Source organism: Centruroides vittatus, unplaced genomic scaffold (genome assembly GCF_030686945.1).
Source record: "Centruroides vittatus isolate TY-2023 unplaced genomic scaffold, ASM3068694v2 contig_914, whole genome shotgun sequence".
NCBI classification, from domain to species: domain Eukaryota; kingdom Metazoa; phylum Arthropoda; class Arachnida; order Scorpiones; family Buthidae; genus Centruroides; species Centruroides vittatus.
This window is the reverse complement of record NW_027122603.1, coordinates 753,408-776,914: the sequence shown is the minus strand read 5'-3', so window position 1 is coordinate 776,914 and position 23,507 is coordinate 753,408. Positions and strand designations below refer to the sequence as shown.

At 37.8% G+C, this 23,507-nt stretch overlaps 1 protein-coding gene across 8 annotated transcripts in view; it reads right to left on the bottom strand.

The window, feature by feature from the left end:
- Positions 1 to 1,660: 1,660 nt before the first annotated feature.
- Positions 1,661 to 23,507, bottom strand: part of LOC136984355 (transcription factor Sp9-like) — a 44,556-nt gene continuing 22,709 nt past the window's right edge. For 2 of the 8 annotated variants that reach the window (XM_067281308.1, XM_067281310.1), the window contains 2 exons: positions 20,424 to 20,514; positions 1,661 to 3,631 (listed from right to left, as the gene is read on the bottom strand). In XM_067281308.1, the coding sequence (XP_067137409.1) occupies positions 2,333 to 3,598 (1,266 nt within the window). In that variant the 5' untranslated portion in view covers positions 3,599 to 3,631; positions 20,424 to 20,514 and the 3' untranslated portion in view covers positions 1,661 to 2,332. Of the gene's footprint in view, positions 3,632 to 6,392; positions 7,200 to 8,026; positions 8,110 to 15,935; positions 16,204 to 20,423; positions 20,515 to 23,507 lie in introns of those variants that run through there. The other 6 variants (XM_067281306.1, XM_067281312.1, XM_067281307.1 and 3 more) reach the window with 5 other exon arrangements.

The window sequence follows — 23,507 nt, the reverse complement described above, 5'->3', positions numbered from 1 at the left end:
ATTTCATCCAAACGCCGATATAACAGTGCACGTTTTAGTGTCGGTCGTCAATTTTTCTTCGCCAGTTTCCTCCCTTCATTTCGGTCCCCTTCAACCTTCGTAACAACACTTCCACAAATCACTCCCATTCATATAAGACAAAATACATCGGAGTTTTTCATCCTTAAAGAAAGCGTTTTATTGTAAGGTAAAAAGTCATTAAAATAATTATAACAGATAATAGATTATAAAGATAAAGAGGTTAAGTAATATCAGAGTAAAAGATTCCATTTGACCCATCATGATGCAGAGCAATAAATCAGCAAAGGTTCACCCACATTTAACATGACGTCCCGCATTTCTCCTTCTGCACTGTTTGAATACAAGTCACGATAAATGTTTTAACGTTTGCTAAATAATCATTGCTTCGCTTTTACAGATGATTGAGATAACATTACGAGTGGAAAAGCGTGAGTTGGATGCATATTCCTATTCCAACTTTCCGCTTTACACTATTCTATGTTATAACCTCATAAATAAATATTATGGAATAAAATAATATCTCTTACTACAGATAAAGTCTATCTTTTTGAAATTGTATAATATTATATTCATATATTAATTAGAAAACAAAATTTAAATTGTTTTTAAATCGTTCGGAAATATTTTGGATAAAAAAAGATTTTCTTTAAACATTAAAACTGATGTCATGCTTTGTAGAAGTGAAGTTAAAAAGCCGATACTATTAACGAAGTCGTTTGAATAAATTTAGTACAGTTCTGAAGCACAAATGGTTGCTGGACATGATGTACAACTATAATGGCTTCTCATACATAAAAAGGATTGTTATTCCTCCTCATCGAATACACATGTGCATCATTCTTACCCAAAGAGTTCAGTTTGTATCGTGAAAGAAAATGTATAAGTCGGCCGTCAGATTAGAAGTGTTACCACGTTCATGTTCTTCAATTCGAGTGTTAAATCTATATTTTATATAAAAACTAAAAACAGTAGTAGAATTTAAATATTTTAATATTCATTTAGCAAATTTAGAACAAGTTTCTACGAAAGTTAAAATTCGGCTGTTATAACTATTAATGACACAATGATTAATTGTTTTACAGAAAAACTTTTTCTATAATGTTAATGAAATAAATTATTATAAGATTGGTTGCCGATTTTAGAAGAATTCAAAAGCCGATTTAATTTATTTACATTGGAATCTGACGGTTTTATATTCCGATAGGTTAAGAGTGGCGAAAATGTATTATTGGTGTTGTCGCTCGTTAGATGAAGCGTCATTTGATATACTTAGCTATCCAAAGAATTTATTACGGTGCGCACACTATATATTAGAAGATGTATCTTCTTGAATTTTAATTTCTCGATCGGAAGATGAGTATGCATCTGCAGACAACATAATCCCATTAATCGTGCGTGACACTTCAATGTTTGCCCTCATAACTCCGTGACTGATTGGTATCTTCTAATGAAAAGATCATATTTTTTAAAATAATGAGACGGAGAACTGAAGTCGTTTTTCTTTCCCTTAATCACTTTTTTCGTTCCTATTCTACTGACGGGAAAAACTATTTATCTTTTAACCAGATAACGAGATTCTGTAGTAGATAACAAAGTGATCGTGTAGAGTTTTCTTTTGAGAAATACAGACATACAAGAGGCCTTGATAATTCGATTTTATTCACAAAAAAATTAAAATTACACCCAACATTCAGATCGTTCACATCCTTTCGTCCCCAGAGCGGGTCACACCTCCTACACAGAGGTCCCTCGACGGGGTCCTTTCTAATTTTAGCTTAAGATCAGCTTAAAGCCCTTCTAATTAAGTAGAGGCTGGGTCCAGGTGGTTGGCTAACTTTATAAATTAAGGCTGGGTGAAATTAAGGCTCCGATTAAATAAAGGAAGAGGGATGAGTCCCGCTCTTGGGGGATCACAGATGATGTGCTCTAGGGATGTGCACGATGTTACACGACTCACAGGGCCCACCTAGGGGCCTCACTCTGTCATTAACTATGGCCTGCCCTCCCACCTTAACCAAAACAGGATCGGGAGTGAATGTGCGGTTCACATGCGTCCATTGAAAAAAAGGTGTAAAGGGTCCTATCCTCGGATGATATCCGGAGAGTTGGAGGCACAAACTGTTCTCCTTCGCCGTAGGAAAACTAAAGGACACATTTCATGTCTTTATATCTTTACACGTGGGAATAATATGTACATATTGCCCAGGGATTCTTTCTAGACCACAAAACGTACGAACGCACATAAATTGTACATCGAGTGTGGAGGATAAGTTTGGCCACAGGGGAGGTCACAGTTAGACAGATATAGGGCCTATTTTCCGTCCACTCCCGGATTGGTGTCTACAGTCAAAGTTCCTGCTTGAGACAGTGGAGGAGTGCTGACGGATGAGGGAGAACTGACGTTCGGTGGCTCACTCTGGCTATTTTCGGAGTCGCTACAGCTTCCGCTGCTGCTGCCTTTTTTTTCGCTATTGCCGTTGTGAGTCTTGACGTGTTTGCTAAGATGATCAGACCTCATAAACCGCTTGTTGCAGATAGGACAGGCAAAACGCTTCTCACCAGTATGGGTGCGCAAATGGCGTTGCAGTTCATCGGAACGGGTGAAACGTTTGCCACAGAATAGCCAATTGCAGACGAAAGGTCTTTCTCCCGTGTGCCATCGGAGATGGGCCTTCAGGTGAGAAGTTTTACCGTACACTTTACCACAGCCGGGAATGTGACAACTGTGAATATTTTTCTTTCTTAAATGAGCCCCTGCCGGACCAAGACGCTCCGCCTCTTGACAATTGGGACAGTCACAGGTAGCACGGCCCGTGTAACGTCGTTGCGAGCGTGGAGATGGCATTTGGGGCAGCGCCGGCTGAGACAAACCAAATGGTGATGCGCCCACACCTTGGGCAGAAGGTAACATAGACTTATAAGTGTCCTGAAGGAGATGTTGACCTGAGGAAAGTAAGTGAGCCGTGTTAGAGGCTGCCAGAGTAGGTGCCAGTCCATATTCCGAGCTGGGATAGTTGGTGGGCAATTGAGAGTGTAAACCCGATGTGGCACCCGACATGTCAAGCCAAGATCCCGCACCTGAGGCGGCATGCATATCCCACCATGACGTCGAATTGAGCGAGTTCACTGTCGACACCTCGGGTTTAATGCCACTGTGAGCGGCCCCGGCTACATTCATATTAAAGGGCCAACTCTCGTAAGGATGGGCGCTGACCCCCACACGAGAATACATGGTGCCTATATGCGAGGAGTCTCCGTGAACTTTTCCTAGCAGGGCTGTTTGACCCGTATCCGTTTGAGGAGAAGTAACGGCCGTACCCGGGTAGAAAAGGTTGTCACCTCCGTAAGTCGTGGAGCTGCAAGCAGATGTCACGGCCGGACGTTGATAGTTGAGAGCGGGTGCATTGCTATTGGCTAGACCACTTACTCGTTGGGAACCGAGAGGTAGCCCCGTTCCGGGGGGAGACGTCGATGCTTGATTTCCTTTCTTCCAGGGATGGAAGCCCTTTCCTACAGCTGCATCGGCCAGAGGCGGCGGGCTCTTGCTGGCTAGCTTGTTACATTGGGCAGCTAACATTGCCAGAGGAGTCCCTCCTAATCTCGGATGTTCCTAGAACGAAAAAAAAGGCTACACTTTATACCTGTAGCTACTTTCATTACCATTTTCTACCATGCATAATAGTTTAATTCACCTACGCTGCGTCCCATCAAGGAAACTACGCAACCATGAAAATTCGCAATTCATTATTTTTTACACATTTTTACACTTACATCCTCAATAACTGAATACATGAGCTACACTATACAGAAAGATTACAGGGCATCTTAAACTAACGTTAATCCGTTTCGGATAAGTTCAAACTACTAAAGGCTCAAACCGAATTTTGTGCGATAGTCATTAAAAGGAAAAGTCACAATTCTTTATAGGCTTCCAAGGCCAACGGAGGATTGATTCACTCTCAGCCTTTAATGAACCTTCGTGACGAATGAACTTAAAATGAAATATAGAGTTATGTATAATTTATAACCCCAACAATTAAGATAAGGCCAACTCTTCATTATCAACCATAATATTTTGACATTCAGTAAATCTTATTGGCTGTTTAGCCTATAGGCGGTAATTAAATCTATATTGATTTAACTTTAGGGGGAACTAAGATAGAAATAAACTATTAGTGGCCAGATTGAGTGTCTGACAACCCGAAAGTATCCGAATGACGGTTAAGAGGACAAAAACAACTTTAAAAGATCGATAATGCAGTCCAATACGACAGTAGGCGCTAAAAAGTTATAGATCTGATGCCTGAACGCATGCATATATCAATCCTGAAAGAGCATTCATAATTCTGACTGCTGTGTGTCTTTGTGGACTGCAAAATGTTCGGAAAAATCCTGCTGTTGTATTATATTTAATAAAAATTCGAAATAAAAATATAGATGTCCTGAAAGTCTTACATTTTAGGATAAAGTTATTGCTTAGATATCAGTAATTATCTTGTCAATAGAACTCTTATTGATATTAAATTTTTCCGTTTATGTGTCATAAATCTGAAATTTTTTGGGGATTTATGATAGATAAACAAAGAATTGACATCAAGAAACTAAATTGTTGACTAAGATACTATTTGGAAGAGGATATTAAACTTATCATAGAGTAGTGTGGTTAATATACACAGCAAAGGGAGTGGACGCTACTAAGAACGGAATAGTAGAAACAAAAGTAAAAAAGCTGATTACGGATTCGTGTACATATGATATCATTTGTTACCAGGGCAATAATAAATACGTGACGACTGCGTGGCACCCGTCAAGCCAAGCAAAACGCACGCATGTGTCTAGATGTCACCACCCAATAACGCGTTGCGTCTCCGTTATCCTTTACGCTTAATTACAATTTTGGTTTTACGCTTGTATGACTTTAAACCTGATAAGCATATCATTCAACTTCTATGTAAATCTACATACTTTATCTCTTCCTGCAGTCATCGAGTGAAGGCGTGAAATACGGGTCAGCTCTTCGACATCTAAACTGAATACGGGCTTTATGATTTATTTTCAAAGTCAAGAACTTATTTAAATATAATATAGATGTTAATATATGCACTTTTACAGTTGCGAATAAACTCGAACTGAGATTTCCAGCGAACAGAAAAGCATTCGGGATTTCACCGATAAACCGATACTCGGTACTATACAATTCTAAAAATTTTTATAAAATCCTCCTCTTTTGTACGCCGCAACTCAACACTTCACCTTCTCTCTCCTCGCTCCGTCGAAAAGAAAAAATAATAATAAAAAAAGAAGCGACGTTGAATGAAAGAAGAAGAAGAAGAAAAAAAAAATCAAAACTAAATCTCTTCCAAAATTACACTTGATTTGTTTTAAAATTGTAGTTGATCACCAAACCTGGGAATTCAATCATCTGATTAGGAAGCCGTTTTCGCTTCTGCTCCATCAAGTTTGAAAGTTGGCAGGATAGGAAAAGTTAAAATTTTCTCGCATTTTGTCGATTGGCAACGCCAACACGCCCGGATGGAGAAGAAAAATGGAATTGGCCCAGTCGAAAGGTAGTAAATAAAATTCTTCAGTCTTTCGAAAAAAAAAGAAAAAAAAAATTGTAGAAAGCACTTAATTTTAACCTTAACTCTCCTTCTCCTCTTTTTTTTATCATTCCCTTCCTTATTGATTTTGGATACTGCAAAATAGCCCAGAGCGGCCTCCGACAAATAAACATTATTGAACGTCTAAAAACGGGTATTAGCTTAACTTACCTTAAAACTTACAAATTTTCGCCGATCGAGCCCTTTACAGGACTCTTTTCTACTAAAGTTTTCGAAGAAATTTGCCTGGCATCGCTGTTTTTACTTTTATTTTACTCGAATTCGTTTTAAATAGGCTACTACTGAATATTAAATGTTAGTTCGTATAAATGACGTTGCACAAAATTAATTCGTTTTTAATAATCTCAAAATTCTTATGAGTCATGCTTTCTAATATTATTTTGTAATGGATTTAGACTTTTAACTTGAAATTTAAATGCTTATACAAGGCTTGTAAATCTTTACAAATTTAACAAAGTTACGAAAACAAACTGCATGTAATCCCCTTGGATCTCTTTACAACTAGTTTACAATGTCTGAACCCCAACTCATAGTTGTAACGGCCGGTTTACTTTTCTAAATCGACACAAATTAGTTGTATTTTGTACCTGAACGTCTTTTTTATTAATTTATTTAAAATGCCGTTCATTAAAAATAATAATAATAATAATATTAATGGAACGAGATGGGCTTTTTTAAACAGACCGATTGAATTTGAGAGAAGAAAAACGCTTGGAATTAGGCTTAGGCTGGTGTTAGCCTTCTCCTTACCTGTTGGTTTAGGTAAACGTCACTCCTTTTACTTCAACAGATACGATCAGCGATGCCAACTCGTATCAGTGAAAACACGAAGAGATTAGTAAGTGGGCATGCTCGTGGCCTAGGCAATTAGTAAAAGGAATGACCAACAGAGGGCAGAGCGGAGTGAAATGTGACGCTGCACTTCTACACAATAGTTCTGACAGCAGGTAGTCCAGGAGAAGAGAAGCCCTTAACTAAACTGACAAAGTGTCAATTCAGTGATAGATATCGTCCGATTGCAAATGTTTAAAAGAGGCAAAACAATTTTCGACGCCCAGCACTTACGGGGAGCCAGAAAGAAAAAGAAGGAAAAAATATAGGCTGTATACATATACAGATAAGGGCCCGCTTTTCACCCAGTTAAACATTCAGCGGGGCCCTTTAAATGTTCAATTATCGTTGTAACGTCTGTAAGTTGTCATGGTAACGGTTTTCGTACCGCACGGTTGCAGACGGAACTGCACTTCTTTCCTAGAAATAATTACGTTTAACTTGCGACTATTTGGACGATTGTCGTTCGATTTTTAGATTTAAAAAAAAAGAAGAAAAAACTTGTTTATAATCGAATAAATAAATAAAATATTATCGTACGGGTTCCTAATTTGCCTGTTCAATAAGGCAAAACCGCGTATTATTTCCCTATTAAAACATTCGACTAGTTTCTACATCATTAATATCTGGAGGGGAGGGGGAGAAAAAAGAGAGAGAGAAAGCCTGAAGGCCTTATATAATCAGCATCACCTAAAACCGGACTTAGTTCTATTCGGAATATACAATAAATGCTTGAATTTTGGATAATCACAATGAAAATAGGAGTAAATATTAACTTTAATTTGCATGTAGTCTACTTTGCTAACTTTTCCCAATAATGAAATTCACCGCAATCTCCAGTAACGCGAGTTGACTCGAATTTAAACAATAGGTTATAAATGAAAATAAATAAATTTAACAAAAGAATAAAATCAAAGACAGATTTAACACTCAAAAATATATATATATACATATACCGGAAAATCGTTCGTATTTACATATTTATCGAAATAAGATACAGGATCACGCAATGGAATACGAGAAGGGAAAGAGATTTGCTTATCACGTGATCCATTATGTTTTATATAATTTATAAGTTTTCGATGAGAATATGTATCGATTAAACGTTTTCCCGTTATTTTTAATACACAAATGAAAACATTTATTCAATTTTTTTACTGCTTTTCTATCAAAGTTGATTGCAAAAAAATGAAATAAAGTAAATTAGAAGGCCGGCGGTGTCTGAATTCAGATCATTCGTCGGAAGAATGAAGGTCTAAATTTAAATGAAAAAGTGCACGATTGGAATAATGCCAGATGAATTTTTATGCAGTTAAGAGGTGGATTTAGGCCTATAGGCGCGTGGCCTACTACGTAACTTGTGGTGTTACTCTTTAGAAAAAATATAAAGAATTAGAGTGTTAACATGAGACTTTGCCCCGAGGAGAAGGGTTACGTATCGATTTAATTGAGTGTGAAAGACGAAGTTTTGAAACGAAATATTTAAGAAATTCAATACTCATTTTATTAACAAATATAAATATTAATTGTTAATAAATGTGAAAAAGTCTTACAGTACTTTTAGTCGTAGTAGGAACGCAGATCCGGTAGATGTAGCTTATACGACCAAATTGACCAGACAAGGAGCGGTACAGAACTGAAAAGAAACAACATTCCTAACAAGTCTAGTCAAACAACAAGTTTTCACTTCTACAATACGCCTCCGGTACGAGGCCTAACACGGTACAATAAGCTAGAAAAATAGAGAAAGGCCCTCTGTTCCTAACAGAAGTAAAGCATGCCTTCTTAGGCATATATTGAGTAAATATAAGTTGGGACAGCTAATATACACCACTACTTTGAAATAGATCGCACTCTTCGTATCATTATTACTTATTAAAATCGTCTTAATTAGCTGGAATATAAGTGTTACGGTGTCGAACTAAAGTCCATATAAAAGCGTTAACTTGTAAGCATATTCTTACTGTAGGGTGTTTTTTACCAGGAAGATTTAATTTAAAAAATCATTATTTTCATTTAGACTTGTATCTCTCTACACAATCATTATGTTATTTCTGCCAGCTTATAACTTGTACAAAACGACCTGCAAAGTTTACATCGAATAATCAATAGATTCTTCGCTTTAATGAAAAGATACGATCCGAATAATAAAACAATTTATGAAGGGTAGCAGTGTCTGCGACAAGAATCAAAGATAAAATCAGCATCAACGCAAGAAATTGTTTAGTTTTGGATAAGTGAATCCCCCGGCCACATCTGGTGGGAAGCGAACAATGGGCAGTATGGGAACCATTTTTTCCGTTAAGTAAACTGTTTTTGTTGTATAATCCACACGCAATGCTTACAACTCGCAACAGGTAGAAAGAAGAGAAGAAAAAATAGAAGGGGCTGCAAGGACGAGCGATTAGCTTTAATTTCTCAGCTGACAATCTAACAATGTCCGACACTATAATAACACACTTATCAAGATTAACAGAAAATAAGAGGTCTCTCCATCACATTTGTTTTATGAGTGAGATAAGAGTACAAATATTAAAATATTAAATGGAGAAGCAAAGCAAAATTCTCCGCTATTCTCTAAATTAACTGAAACAATTCGTGAACCGACCATTTTCTTGGTACCATTACAGAAAGACACCGGGTCTAGGACCTTGACCACTCCCAGGTGACCACGCAACTTCCACTCCATCTTCGCCTTTCCCTACGTTGAAACACGTCTTTAATGTAAGTGTAGCATGGCTCGAACGCATTTAGGCAAGAGCTGCGAGGCGCGCGTGGAGAAGGGCCCAAATGTCCAAGAGTCGAGGCGGAGATATGGTTATACGTTATAAATTGGGGAGCTGCGATAAAGATATGGACCGCATTGTTCTACCCTTCAACCTAGTAGAGGTGAATTATAGGTTGCTTACCCCAGGGAGTATGTGCGACTGAGCTTCTCCACCCAGTAATGCAGGTGTGAAGTGGCCGTGAAGGTTTACAAATACAGAAGTTAGCTATTTACGACACGAGGAGACAACGACGGAAGTCCTCAAAACAAGAAGAAGGGGCAAAGTCAAAAGGTTAATGGGAAACGGCAGATGACACCGTGTTCCATAATGGGTTCGTCCCAGTACTAACGACCTAGCTTTTGCGGGTTGCAAATTATGCCCCAAAACTGTGTTGTCATTAACTTCTTTGTTATGAAAACCCAGGTATATCCCGTAGTCCCTCGGGTCTGCTTTGTGGGGGGACAGCTGACAATAATGTTCCAGTTCAGGGTATTCACCACCAACTCGTGTACAACACGGGTAAGACACAACAACAGGGAAGCACAGCATCAAAGCGGACCGTTCCCAGCAGGGACCCTGTGCTACAATCCAACCACTAGCATAACGGCTGGCCCGTGAACATCGTCGCCTTTCAGCGCTGCCCTTCTTCATCCCCAGAAAACCTATTTGTAAAGAGGGGAAAGACAAGTCGCCATTTTCTGCTGCTGTCCAGTCTGTTCCCTTTTGACACTATTGCAGTTTTCACACATGTTGCACGATGCCCAATCATAAATCTTGAAGAAACGATGGACGCAGGGTCTGTTTCAGCTCGTTAGTTCAGGGATGGATGGTGGAAATCAGCAGAGCGGATCCCTGTGGCTGAAGCCCTACCTGTTGGGTTTCCGCTAGTATTTTTTTTCCTCTTTTCTGACAAATCTTTCCTTCTCCTGATTCAATTACGGATGCAAGAAGCTATTTTCCTCTAAAAAAATCTATAATACACTCCTGTAATAACCGTTTGTTTAATGCGGTTTACAATTGTAGCAGCATCGTATTGGTACTGAAACAACAATGGAAAGAATCTCGAATTAGTATAGCTTATGTGACACTGCTGGATATTGTGTTATTCGAAAAAATTATAATAATAAAGAATCGTCGTCCGTGTAATACAAATTTTTATTTATAAAAATATTAAATCATCAAGTATGAAGTGTTTTCTTATGCATTATAAACTGTTTAGGTAACATTCTCCATCAAAACACATTGATCATGCTGGTACGGCAATAAAAATCGATTTTTTTTTTTTTTTAAATCAATTTAAGATGAAATTGTTGACTTTTCATTATGGTGGATGTACAAAAGATTAATTTTAAATTAGCTCTGTTAAAGTAGTGTTTGTGAAAACAATTAATACACATATCTAAATTTATATTATTATATTATAACAATTACCAAACAAAAATACGCTTTTATAGTTTAATAGCAAGACATCAAATTTATGTGAACAATGGTAGTAAACAATATATAACAATGGAGTTATAGACTTAGCTGTTGGAAAATTTGTAATAATACTGCAGTAATAATTTCCGATCCACCGCAATAATAATCGGTATTGAGACCCGGAACACTGTTTCAGGTAACGTCTCGTGTTTCAAGTATAGTATAGTTAAGTATTGTGGCATTCCCATTAAGAACATCAAAAAATGCCAAAATGTGCAAACCACGATGGCCAAGCGACAATGGCAACCCGGGACAGGCCTCTAGCACTCCGAGGGCAAGAAATTCGAGAGGCCTAGTGTTTTGACAGTCGGAGCGTGAAGGGCTGTTGACGAAATCATTACAGCCAGATAAGGTTACAGAAATGGACAGGACCAAGCAGAGATGGGGGACGATCGATATCTAAAGTGGGCCTTTCTATCAGCCATGCGCCTCATCCGATACATCTATTATTGCCCTATTTGTCGCCGCACTTGACTTGTGTTTTGCTCGGTTCTGAGTAGTGCACTACACTCACTTCACTTTTCATTGTCCCTCTTACAAGCATGAAGTCGTATGTCACGTGATTCGGCCCTATCTGAAGTCCCCTTCCACCAGGCCCCACTCTTGAAATTCTTCTCTGGAAATGGATTCGGAAAAATATTAGATAGCTAACCTAATTCGGAAAAGATAAGTCGCCCTTCTAATTTAATTGTATTCTAAACAGGCTGCAATTTTTTCGAACTTAAACATAGGCATAAGTGCATACCTTAGGCCTATAATTTAGCCCCATTGTTTAGTCATTTTAGGTCAAGGGCAGTTAGATAAAGTATGATTTAATTCTAGCTTCGCACTCTTATCCAGTTACTGTCTTTATAAAGAAGAAAAATAGACTTTTTAGGCCCTAATAAAGATGTTAAAACATCTAAAGGCTATTTTCAAGCGATAGCTTTAATTAATTGATCGCACATTTTGCAAACATACGACGTGTAACACTCAATAAAACCAATGACTTGGTAGCTGCGATCGGGTCCTTAAAGATTAGCTAAGTTTTATATCCAAAACAGTAAAACCTTCCTCACCTTCATGCCAATTTGAAACCTATTGGTTTTGCATAATCTTGATTAATTCGTTTGAAGATACTTTTTAGTATTTTATTGTGCAAATAGGCCTAACTACAATTAGTTTATCAAACAGTTAAATTATAACAAATATTTCTACAAAAATTTGTTACTGTCACTAGTTCATGAATGAAATTTCTATGACATTGATAAAGTTTTCCTTCAGTAGCAAAGTATACCTCTACACCTTATGATAGCATGTTAATAACAATAATTAAACTTTTCTGTTGGCCTGTAAAAAATCATTTGACTAAAAGACAGTTTACCATTTTAAATATGACTTTTTAGATCCAGTTTATTATTAAAGATTTATTTCTGTAATAAGACATTTTAATCGGTTATATAAAAGTATTGCGGCATTACTGCAAACTGTTGCTTTGCTATCAGTTTTGTTAAACTTCAACGATTAAGTTGTGTAAGATGATGTTAAGTGATCGATAATATGTTGTTTTTTTATGCGCTTCTAACTTAATTTTAGATATTATAGGCCTTAGAGTTTAACTGAAAAACTGGCTTATGAATATGTAAAGCTGATGTTTACAATTTGTTGCTTCTGAGGTAAAACGCGTGAATACCCCTCGTTAGCGATATAGGAAACAGGCCTGCAACGAGAAGAAGACAAACGTCCAATAAATGGATGCGTAAAAACTGAAATAAGGGGCCTAAAGGCCTCCTATGGTCGCTCGTCTTGCCAGAAGGCACCTACAGGTGTGTAGAGACAGACAACTGTCAGGTATTGACATCAATAGTGCTTTTGATCGGTAAAGAATTCGTAACACCTCCTCATACCCGCTCTCACGATTTGGCTGAAAGGACCACTCTCTCTATAGGATTACCATCTCAGTATCCGGTGTCTGTCGGACCTCAACAATTGCATACATTCTTCCTCCACGAAAATAGACGATTCCCCCTGTGAGACAGGACTTATCATAATTTCTCCTTATAAAAATTCTCTATTCCGATAAATATCCTAACAGCCGGGTGTACGGACCCTATATGTTGTGTAGGCGCTGGTTGCGTGCCATCTGGCCACCGTTGCTGACAGATGTTCCCATCACACTAATAGTTTATTCATGCAGTCCACTTTTGATTTATCCCTTCTTTTTTTCGGGTTTTCACTCGTGAAATCACTTTACTGGGGCCCGAGTCGTTCTCCACTTTGGTCGATTATCACTGCCTAAATTCCTTCTTCACTTTTATATCTTTGTTGTTAAAGAGTTTTTCTACGAATCAAAGAACTAGAAATGTTTATAAAATTTAAAAGTTGAGAGTGTATACTGCAAGACCTTATAAGAACAGCTGGAAATTGGTGAAAGGAAAGAATTTCTGAATCGTAGGTCTAGACCAGATTTTTTTATCAGAAAGAGGCCTCATAAATATTAGGCATTTGGAAACGATGCGAGATTAAGTAATTACGTTTTTGAGAAAGGATAGCCCGCAGGTTCGCTCGCCCGCTTGGTGTTTTGGGAGAAGTGCAGGTCAATCAAGTCTTCTCCCATCAATCTCCGGACTTGTCGCTTGATGGGCCCTAATCTCGTTAAGTTGTTTAGAAGGGCAAGTTATAAAACTAAATGTTTAATTTTTAAAAGACATTTAGTCCTACAATTAGAGTAAATAAACTTTAAAATAACGATTCTAAATCAAACCCTTATCAGTTGTTTCTGTTGCACGGTCGCAAAATGGATTTTAAAAATCTTCTATATCAACGAAGATTAAATCTAAGAATGTCCCTTTCAATACTACGTGTGAATCCTACGCAATTTTTTATGTGTTAAACTGGAATTTTTTAATTTTCTTATCGGAAAAATGTGGCTCTTATCGCGGTTTGATAAGTTATAAATACCTATGTAGAAACGATAGGCATCGCATGCTAATGATCCATTTGGCATGCAGATTATGAGTCAGTTAATAAATTTAGACTCGTTATTTCATACCGTAGGCCTTTTCATTGGATAACGGACTTTCGCTGTTTGACCCTCGAAAATAAAATGAAGATTGCTTAGAATAATGACATCGTTAAAAATCTAGACATCACAATTTTATGAATTTTTATTTAATTTTTTTTTTCTCTAGCAAAAATATAAAGAATTTTTTAAAATAGATATATATGGCACCATATTGGCTATTCTAATCTTTAAAATGTTTCTGACTAGTTTAGAAGTAAATAAACATTGAAAATAAAGATGATTTAACTAACAAAGTCGTATAAAATCTTATTATAACGTATATTTTCTTAATTAATCTGCTGTTAGATAAGTTATACTTAATGACTGGTTGTCTAAAGATTAAGAGTGATCAAAACATAATCTTTATCAAAGAGCTCCCATAAAATCATAATGAGAGAAAGTTATTATTAAAATATATAGGCCTAATAGAAAAGAAAAAGAAAAATTATACAGCTGACGAAGGCCTGTTACGATCTTTGAAGGCTTAAAGATTCTTGAGGTAATAAAAATTTGTCTCCAAATAAAAATAAAAGAGAAGTTTGCACGGAAGTGTTACACAACTACAAAGAAAAGTAAAATGAAACTGATAGAGAGTAAACCTTAGGGCACATCTAGCTGCAGTTTTAATGTAGAGTAAAATTCTACACACCCTCCCTTTAACTTCTGTACTTTGCTGTCGATAATAAAAATACAATTACTGCCCATTAAAAGATCATACAGTCGAGACAGTCTAGGTTATGAGTGGTCGTAACTCGCTTTCTCCTCCGACATATCTGAAGGAGGACAACTTTATAAGGGCCCATTGGTGGACTTTGACAGCTTTGCCTTTGGACAACGCCTAGCCCAAGCCTCTATTTGGTGGTAAAAAAAGATAGACCTTCTATCTAATGAGAATTATATTTGTCTTTGCAGTCTGGAGGGAGTGGTTGTTACTTCTCCTCCCATCTATCTTGTTTGTCATCTCTTGTGGCACTCTAAAGTGGGCATAGACTGGCAACCATGTAAATTTGTAACTAAATAGTTTACAACCCAATGCTAATTGAGGGTCTCCAGATTTACGGGACGGCGGAGTTAATTGGAAGATACACAAGTTCGATGAGGACGAAGAAAGGTTCCGACTGAATAATCTAGTTTAGTGTTTGCCAACTCAAATCCCCATCTTCGAAAATTAGATAAAGATAACATTTAAATTGAAGATCTTAGAATTAGCAAATATAAAATACAAATTTTTAAAATATAAGGAGTTTAATGTTTACAGAGAGAAAACACAACTTGAGTAAATTCAATGTGTATGTGATATTAGATCTAGTTTAAATTCAGATAAAATAATTATGTATAACAAAAAATATCAATGTAATTTATACATCCATCTAGAAATATTAGGAACTTCATTAAACAACTGTAAAAGCTATTGTAAAGAATTTCTGAAATCAAAACTCCATCAATAACACTGATATTTGGAATTAATATTAAAATTTTAATAAAGTTTCGTTGATAAATGTTAAAATAGCATTCGACATTAAAGAAAGACATCTATTTTGAAATAGTGTAGAGCTATAACATTCATTGTTCGATATCCATAATAATAGAAACAGCAATATTTTTATCAATAAATTTTTATTAGAGATAAATAACAGTAAAAATTCAGCACAGAGCCTATAAAAATTTTGACATTATTGCTTCTAGTGTAATGAATAATAAGAAGAATGAAAATTCGACCGTTAGACTGGGGAAAAAAGAAAAAAAATGTAAAGCGAGAGTGAGAAACTGAAAAGAGAATGTGCATTCAACTGAACGTTAGTACGGTAGGCCTGTTAGTGGCATTCAATGAGATACATTTAGCGAAAAGAACGATATGATTCTTCCCGACTAGGCAAGATTTTGACACGAAAAGGCTTAAAAGCAGCTATTTTCTCATCAGCGTTATCTGATGCTGCACATAGACCTCATATCAATCATATTTTATGCTAAATTGATTTAGAAGATATAATTAAATCTATCTTCGACGCCCTAACCTTAATAATGATAGGGTTAAGCAACGTCTTCCAGCATAAAAGGCCCCGGAGTATTAATTGAAACCCGAGAACCCATATCTCGAATACGCAAGAGTTAGATAGTAATGCGAACAGAGGCCAAAAGCAGACGAGGTAGAGACGGAAAGGCAGTACTTACCCCAATCATGGAACTCGCCATATTGCTGTAGAGTTCGCCCTGGTCGGGCGAATAGTTGTTGGGAGTGCACAGCTCGCTGAGAGATCAGAAAGCACAGCAAGAGGAGTGAAGTGTCGGCTGAGAACTGACAACACAGAGGGAGGTACACGCTGCTTACACGGCTGCAGTCCAGCCCAGTCTTCCTCCGATTCGCTAGTGTGCACTAGTTAAAGCTAGCGATGGGCCGGACTGCCGATTACGGTGTCGACCCGCCTACAGCTGTGACTAATTGCAACGTGCCTCTCCTTTGATCTGGCGCTTGTGACCAATCGCTGCTAGCCTGCCCGCCATGATTGATGGCGAGGCTGACACTGGCGACCTCTCTGTTAATTCTAAAGATCAGCCAAGGGCAACCACACCGCTCAGACTTGGGATCCGTGTGGAACCCGCGGGGCACCCCTCCACCATCCACTACCAAACGCAGGGGTGGAGGATTTTTTTCCAGTAAAAATTGTCGAATTCGGTTTAAAGTCGGATAATACATCTACGACGTACAATTGCTAAAGGAAAAAATTTAGGGATGAATAGCCACGCGACCTTTACAACAGTTTTTTTTTTTTTTAATTTGGTTAATAATCAGATTCTACGTATTCTAAGCATTGTATTATATTCAAACTAATTTTTTCAATTCAAACGATACAACCCCAAAAGCTGAATAAGAGATATCTGTGAATGCCGGTTGATATAGAAACGCTGTTTTTACATAAGAATATGGGAGCTGTTCGGCCTAGCAGCGTGTGGGAGCGCTTGATAAACGGACTGACAAGTGGAGTGTTCTTCACTTTATCTAGTGAAGCGTGGATTTACAAGCATTGGCCACACCCAGCGGAAGAATGGCCGTTCGTACAAGTGCTGTCAGCGGTGTCACTAGCAGACAGAGTAGAATGCACTTTCACCGTCCAGTCAAGAACGACGTGTAATTGGCGGCAGCTGCTAGATTGGCGATCGCTTGTCAAACTGCTCTTCGTTTTTAAGCATTTCTTGAACGAAAACTTAATAGAAAAGCTGAAAGACTCCCTACAAAATTAGAAGAGGAAACTCGGTAGAAGCTCGGATGACATCGATCCCTCCCAAATCCCGGTGGAAGATCACGTGGCACGGGCTAGTATTATACATAATTACTGGCCTAGTCTAAATTTGATCCCGGGAGTAGAAGGTCAATGATTAGGAACACATAGATGTCCGTCGAGCGGAAAAGGTCATCAAACGTTGCAAATTGGAACAAAACGCCACCTCCTGCCCTCCCTGACCGCCCCCTAGTGACTTGTCATTTCCTGCCCACCCCATGGTGTTCGGGTCTTTTCACGTCAACAGAAAAGAAAGTCTTACAAGCCCCTTTGCTTCTATCTTGCCACCATCGGGAGTGCTCTTGTGACTTGTCCTCTGTCGCCAATAGATTTACACTTGTAATCAGCTTCTCCCCCTGTGCACTACCTTTGTATTTCCCATCTGCGGTAAGACTTTGCTTCTACGCTTTTTCAGTTTTGTGTTACTTTAACTTTCAACAAGCCAAGCATTTATTTTTTATAACTACAATTAAGCTTCCATTGTTCCGATACTAACGCACTCAGCTCTACTAAAAGTAATACTTGTATAACCAAATATTCTTTTGCGGATTTCACAAAATCGTTATTTGAAAATAAACTACTCACGGAAAATTTACATTAAAATGTATGAAGATTTAAAGATAAATAATAATTTGGTATTTTTCAAAATAGTCGATTAATCTCTTTGTCCGATATTACGAAGTCTAAAATTTTCAAAATAGCCTTTATTTCGAAGAGGCTCTTCGGAATAAATTAAAAGGAGAAAAATCCGCCAGTCTTTATATTCAAGGTACTCGACACAGAGGTCACATGCTTCATAAACTCATTTATAAAGCAAACAGACATCGTTAACTATACGGCATCTGTCGAGATCTTTACTATTTAATTTGTCCAAATGGCCACCCGTTAATTGGCCTGCAGATGGCGACCAAAGAGATTTTTATAGTTATATCCAGACATAGTGAACTTGGCCCTGGAACAGAAAAACATGCGGGACGTATTTATTGTGCCGACCAAATAGGTTTTTCTACCATTTTAAAGAACCCTGACATCTTCCAAGGCCCTTTCTGGCGATACGAGCACGTTTGACGTGCGCGCCCCAGGCCATTTTCTGACTTTTTGACCCTCTACCGGAGAGAGGTCGAATGATATGTAGTGCCATTTAAAAATACGTGCTGTCGGTAAAGTGGGCTATATATTTGCCCAATACAGTTCAAGGTAGAAGAGCCGTAAACTTGCAGATTCTTCTAAAGAATTATCCTTCCGAGAAGAAGAACATTTTATGTGAAAAATTGGAAATAAAGGGGCAGATTTCAGTTTTCGGTTTTCTTTAATATCTCTATCATTTACATTTACAAATAGAAGTGCAGCTCAGGCATTTCCCCTTAAGGTGAAGAGGGGGAGGCAGCTACTCCCGCACACACCTGATGAGAAAATTACAGAAGAGATGGCCCTGGGGGTTCTCTACTCGCATCCGGGTATTCGTCGCTCTTTGTCTTTTCCCGCTTTCTTAAATAGGTGTGGAAGTGAAGGAGATAATAAGGAAATATGTTGTGTGTAGTCGGGATCCTCACTCGCATTAACTGCTTGGTTTGCCAGTGGGTGGAGTGTAGGGACAGTAGAAGTGCAGCAAGACAGCATCAGCTCCACCCCGATCGTCTTCGGCCGGCTTTATATCTGACTGTAGCAGCTGCCAGGGTCGGAGTTTCTGTGTCCTATCACGCCTTTGCCCCGACAGAACTGTCACTGGCAGTCGAACAGGACCCGTTGAGCATAAAATTTTACGCTTCACTAAACAAGTAATGCAACGATGAAGTTCGGCTTGCTCTTCCATCTGACAATCGTTCTAAAATAGATAAGCGATGAATGAGACAAGACCACTACACAATACCGATCTTTTTGGTTTAAAGATAATGAACTAAGATTTCGGCAGTGGAGATGAATTTATAAGCAGAAGATGGGAGGAGTGCGGTAGAGAAAAATCGAACAAGTAGCGACATCTCCCGTCGAGTGACACCATTATGCATCTTGTAACCTTAGAAGGTCATTAACAAGACAGTTGGTACTAACAATGTGCCATATGTTGTATTCATGAGTATCAGATATCTCATCTGCCGGAAAAGTCGGCGCGTCGCTTCTACCGGCCATCCCCGGTTACCGTACGAGAAAAGTCAACGGCGTTTTAATTAAGCTTTCAAAAATTTTTATAATAGTATAGTCATCGCACGACAAAAAGCTAATCCCACCATGCGTAAATAAACGCAACATGATAACATGTGACGTATTCAATAACAGCACCTGGACATACATCCGGTGCATACTAAACAGCACCGATAGATGGCGCTAAATGGCGGGTAGAAACTCTCTGCCGTGACCAGCAATCCAGAAATCTCCAACCCGTTTAATCCCTTCAATTAGCTAGAGTAAATGAAATTAGAAGCGGCCATCCTAACTATATTTAAGCACAGACAAACGGACGGGCTTTAACGAAAGATTTATACTTCCCCAATGTCCCTGGTCGACCTTTAGCAAGACGGTCACCCCGAATGATCCATAAGTATAGGGTTGTTAGCTGGAAGAGACTCGGGCTGATAACTGGGGGGACCGCAGCCTCCGCGTCTTTTGATATCAATTTCTGCAGAGACACATTATTATCTCGGCACAAGTTCCGATTTGCTGGCATTAATATCCGTTTTCGCTTCGGAATGGGACGTAAGTTGTTTAATTTTTTATGGAGAGACAAGTCCACTATAAATCTTTCAACAGCTATTATTAAGTGTGTTATTGATTCTTAATTCGCGCCTTGCTAGAGTGCAATATCGTCGCTGATTTATATCTTTCCGCCTTTTGTTTTCTCTCTGTTTGGACGTTTGTTTTATGCAAAGAAATCTATCAAAGACTTTCCTTTGGGGAATCGTTTGCACCTCCGCTTTTTGACGTCTTTATGATGCCTTTCTCGCTTTTATCCCTCGACCCAACAAACGCTGCCTTTATTCTTCTAACTTTTATGCAAAACTACGTTTTCCAACCTAAGTTTCGGGTCTTCTCCTAATCTTTCCCGAAGAATTACCTAGTACGAGGTTTCGAAATCGAATAGGTTAACAATTATGGCCCTACTCACTGTGAATTTAGAAAAGCTTTTATCATCGCTTAATTTAGAAACTAAAATGAATAAATTAGCATTGTGTTAGCATTATAAATCTGAAACCGTACGGCTGAATGATAGAACAGAAAGATTTTTTCACATTTTATGTGTTCCAGTAACAGATTCAACTCGATTTGTCTCTTACAAATGATGAAAAACAAACTTTCTAAATTCAAAACGAACAAAATACAAATAGTTAAAGTAACATTTTATAAGAAATGTATAAAGAAAATACGTATTTAAAAAAAATAAACTTACTAAATTCGAGATTTTCGACTTTAAAATTCGTCACAGGAAAAGAATTTTTAAATAGAGAACATCTGGCGCCATCTCCCGACAGCTATCTACACTAATGATAATTTAATAAATAAAAAGAAAAAGTTTAAAATGTTGTACATCTCTATTAGAAAAAGAACAGATTTATCAAAAAACACAATTAAAATCTCAAAATCCAATGGAGCGGTCTGAAAAGAAAAGGTTCGGTAAAAAAAAAGAAGAAAATTTTCTAATTTAAGTAAAAACAAAACTCCGGGGGGAGTAATGAAAAATTCTACAGAGGGCAGTAGTGTAACAGCAGTCATGTGGAGCAGTTAGTTGGGTGTTTAGGAGGTCCACATCAAAGAGAACCTGTTTGTGTGCCGCTAGCCCCAAGCGTAGGAAGGGCCGAAACGGCGCAGCTACAATGCAATGTTATTACACACCTTTCAAGGGGCAGAAAATTGGGTAAACATTTGATAAGTGTGTATTCTGTGCTCCATTGTGGTCGTGCAGCTTTACATCTACCATTTGTCAGGATATAATAGACTGCGCTAACATCGTCAACTCAAGATTAATGTATACCTCTCCAAATTTGCGCCTCTGCCAAATAATTGTGCAATAACACTATAAACACCGAAATGTCGATGCAAACTGCGTCTTTTCGGGAAAGTTTTCCTCTTGATTAATTGACAAATAAACGTATTTGTCACTAATAATTAAGGAAAAAGCTACGGATAAATATTTATATGTGTATTTAAGCTGTCAGGTCGGGTGTCGGGTTGTCGGACATCCCGCTGGGCTATTTTATGGGTTATGAATGTCAAATAAGGTGTCGAATGTCTGCAGGGATGTAAAGCTAGATTTTTTTTTCAGGGAAAATTGGTCAGTTAAGTTCGGAACACGTAACCACGAGTTTCTGGCAGCTAAATTGAACAAAATAGGCTGTATGAGGTAGTTAATCAGAGTCCAATTATCGAGGTGTCGGTCAACAAATTCGTGTGTCAACTAATTTAATGTGCGAGTATACGATCATGAAGAGGATAGTCTTCTGGATGGAAGAAATACGATGACAAAACGGCATAAATAGAAAATACGTTGCCGTCTCCTATCGTTTTTACCATCTTTAAATAATTCGGAAATTTTGCACGAAATGTAGTTAAGTGACATGGCTAATGGCTAATCAGATTAAACCGTTAAAATCCGAACTGCGAAAAAATTAATTAATTAATAATTGAGAGATAAGCAAACATTGTTCGATATAATGTCGCGATTTTCTAGGAGATAAGCAATCTGTCGAATGGTCCCCGTAGACGACTATCGGGTTAATTGTCATGCGATTGGGAATCTAGTTCGTCAAGGTGTTCCAGTTGTTAATCCTTCTGACAGCTGATGTCAGAACGCCATCCTCTATTTTAGCAAAATGCGCCTTAATTCCACTTAAAAAATCACTTGTACTTATCTTAATAAAGAATATTATAAATGACGTGAAAATAACAGGTTTTTATAACGACTTCCTTTAATTATTGTTTCGACTTGACAGCAGCACTTCTACACACAACACGGTTTGCGCATTAAGCGGGACGTAGACTAGAGACAAAGACTCTTTCCCTTTTTCGCTTTTCTTAACAAAATATTCAAATCGGATCTATTTGCCGCTTGGTGACAGCCGCCATTATGAGGCATTGATGCAGAAAATATCTTGAACAATAGGAGTTCACGCGGCCTCTAGGAGGTTGCCTGCCGACAGACAATGCTATCTGATAGGGTTTTATTACTTTCCGATAGAAAAGTACTCATCTTGTTCATCCCTTAGAAATGTTTTAAATTGCTATGACAATTCCAAAAGTGTAGATAGTATTTGCTGTAAAATTTAGTTTCATCGAGTTGCAGTTTTTAAATTATGCGATTTGAATGGTGTTCAAGGTAACATTAGTCCTGAGAAAGTCCGAAAGCGCGTGATCGATTATTATATTTGAAGATAAAAACACTGAAATTTCGAGTTAATTTAAAAGAACTAATCTTGGGATTATATTTAAGGAAGTAGTAAACTCCCGCTAAACCGTAGGAGACGAAATTAATAGCCTTTCAAAAATTTCAAAACGGAAGATCCGTAAATTGAACGAGATCTTTCTCTTTTGATAACATTTCCGAATCAAAGGAGAAAAAGTAAAGGCAATAGAACTGCATGTGTATTTGGCGGAGCGAAAAGAATTCGATTTGCGGAGAGGAAGAGGCTGCAGATTTGCACGTCATTCTCTGAGTCAGACAGCACTGATAATTATAGGCTGCTCACTTGGATGACAGGACCTGTTTTGCACTTTTACTCTACTTGCTATCAACATAACTGTTACTGAATCACACCGACCACTCACTAATGAAAACTCACTCATTCTAACTAAATACAGTTGCTTAACTGTTATTCAGAGTTTACAGGTCGGGGTTCAAACTTTTGTAGCCTAAAGTAATTTTAAATTATAGAGACTGAACTGTTCTGAATAGCAAAAGTAGTCTGTAAACACCGCAAACAAATTTTATCGTTTACGTTTCGTATTTATTACCCTTCGCGCATTTCTTTTAAATACAGCAGACGGGACGTCCACGCTGCCAGTAAAAGATATACCAATAATAATGAATCAAACATCCAGAAGAAAATAATAAAATTATGATAATTCGTACAGTAAATATAGAAGAGAATCGAAGCGTTGTGAAGTTAATGTAATATTCGTCGTAACCCACGATTCAAAAAGTGGCATAAATATTAAACAGGCTAACCACATGGAGCCTTCTATTCGGCCAGAAGTTGTTTTGCCCTTTGAAATTGAACTGAACAAAAGTGAGTCTTGGCCTAAAGCCCAATTTTAGTTGAGAGAACCCCTATGGTGCTTTGTTCGTGAAGGGTGATTTGTTTTCCGATGGCCATTTGTCTGACTATTATGCTCCTATTGCTATTCATTAGATCTCAGATGTCCTTCCCTCTGTTACAATCGGTCCACGAACTCATCGTTTTAATTATAATTGTATCGAGCAGATTCGCATCTTTGTATCATCTGAATCAAAAACAGTTTATATACATATATATATATA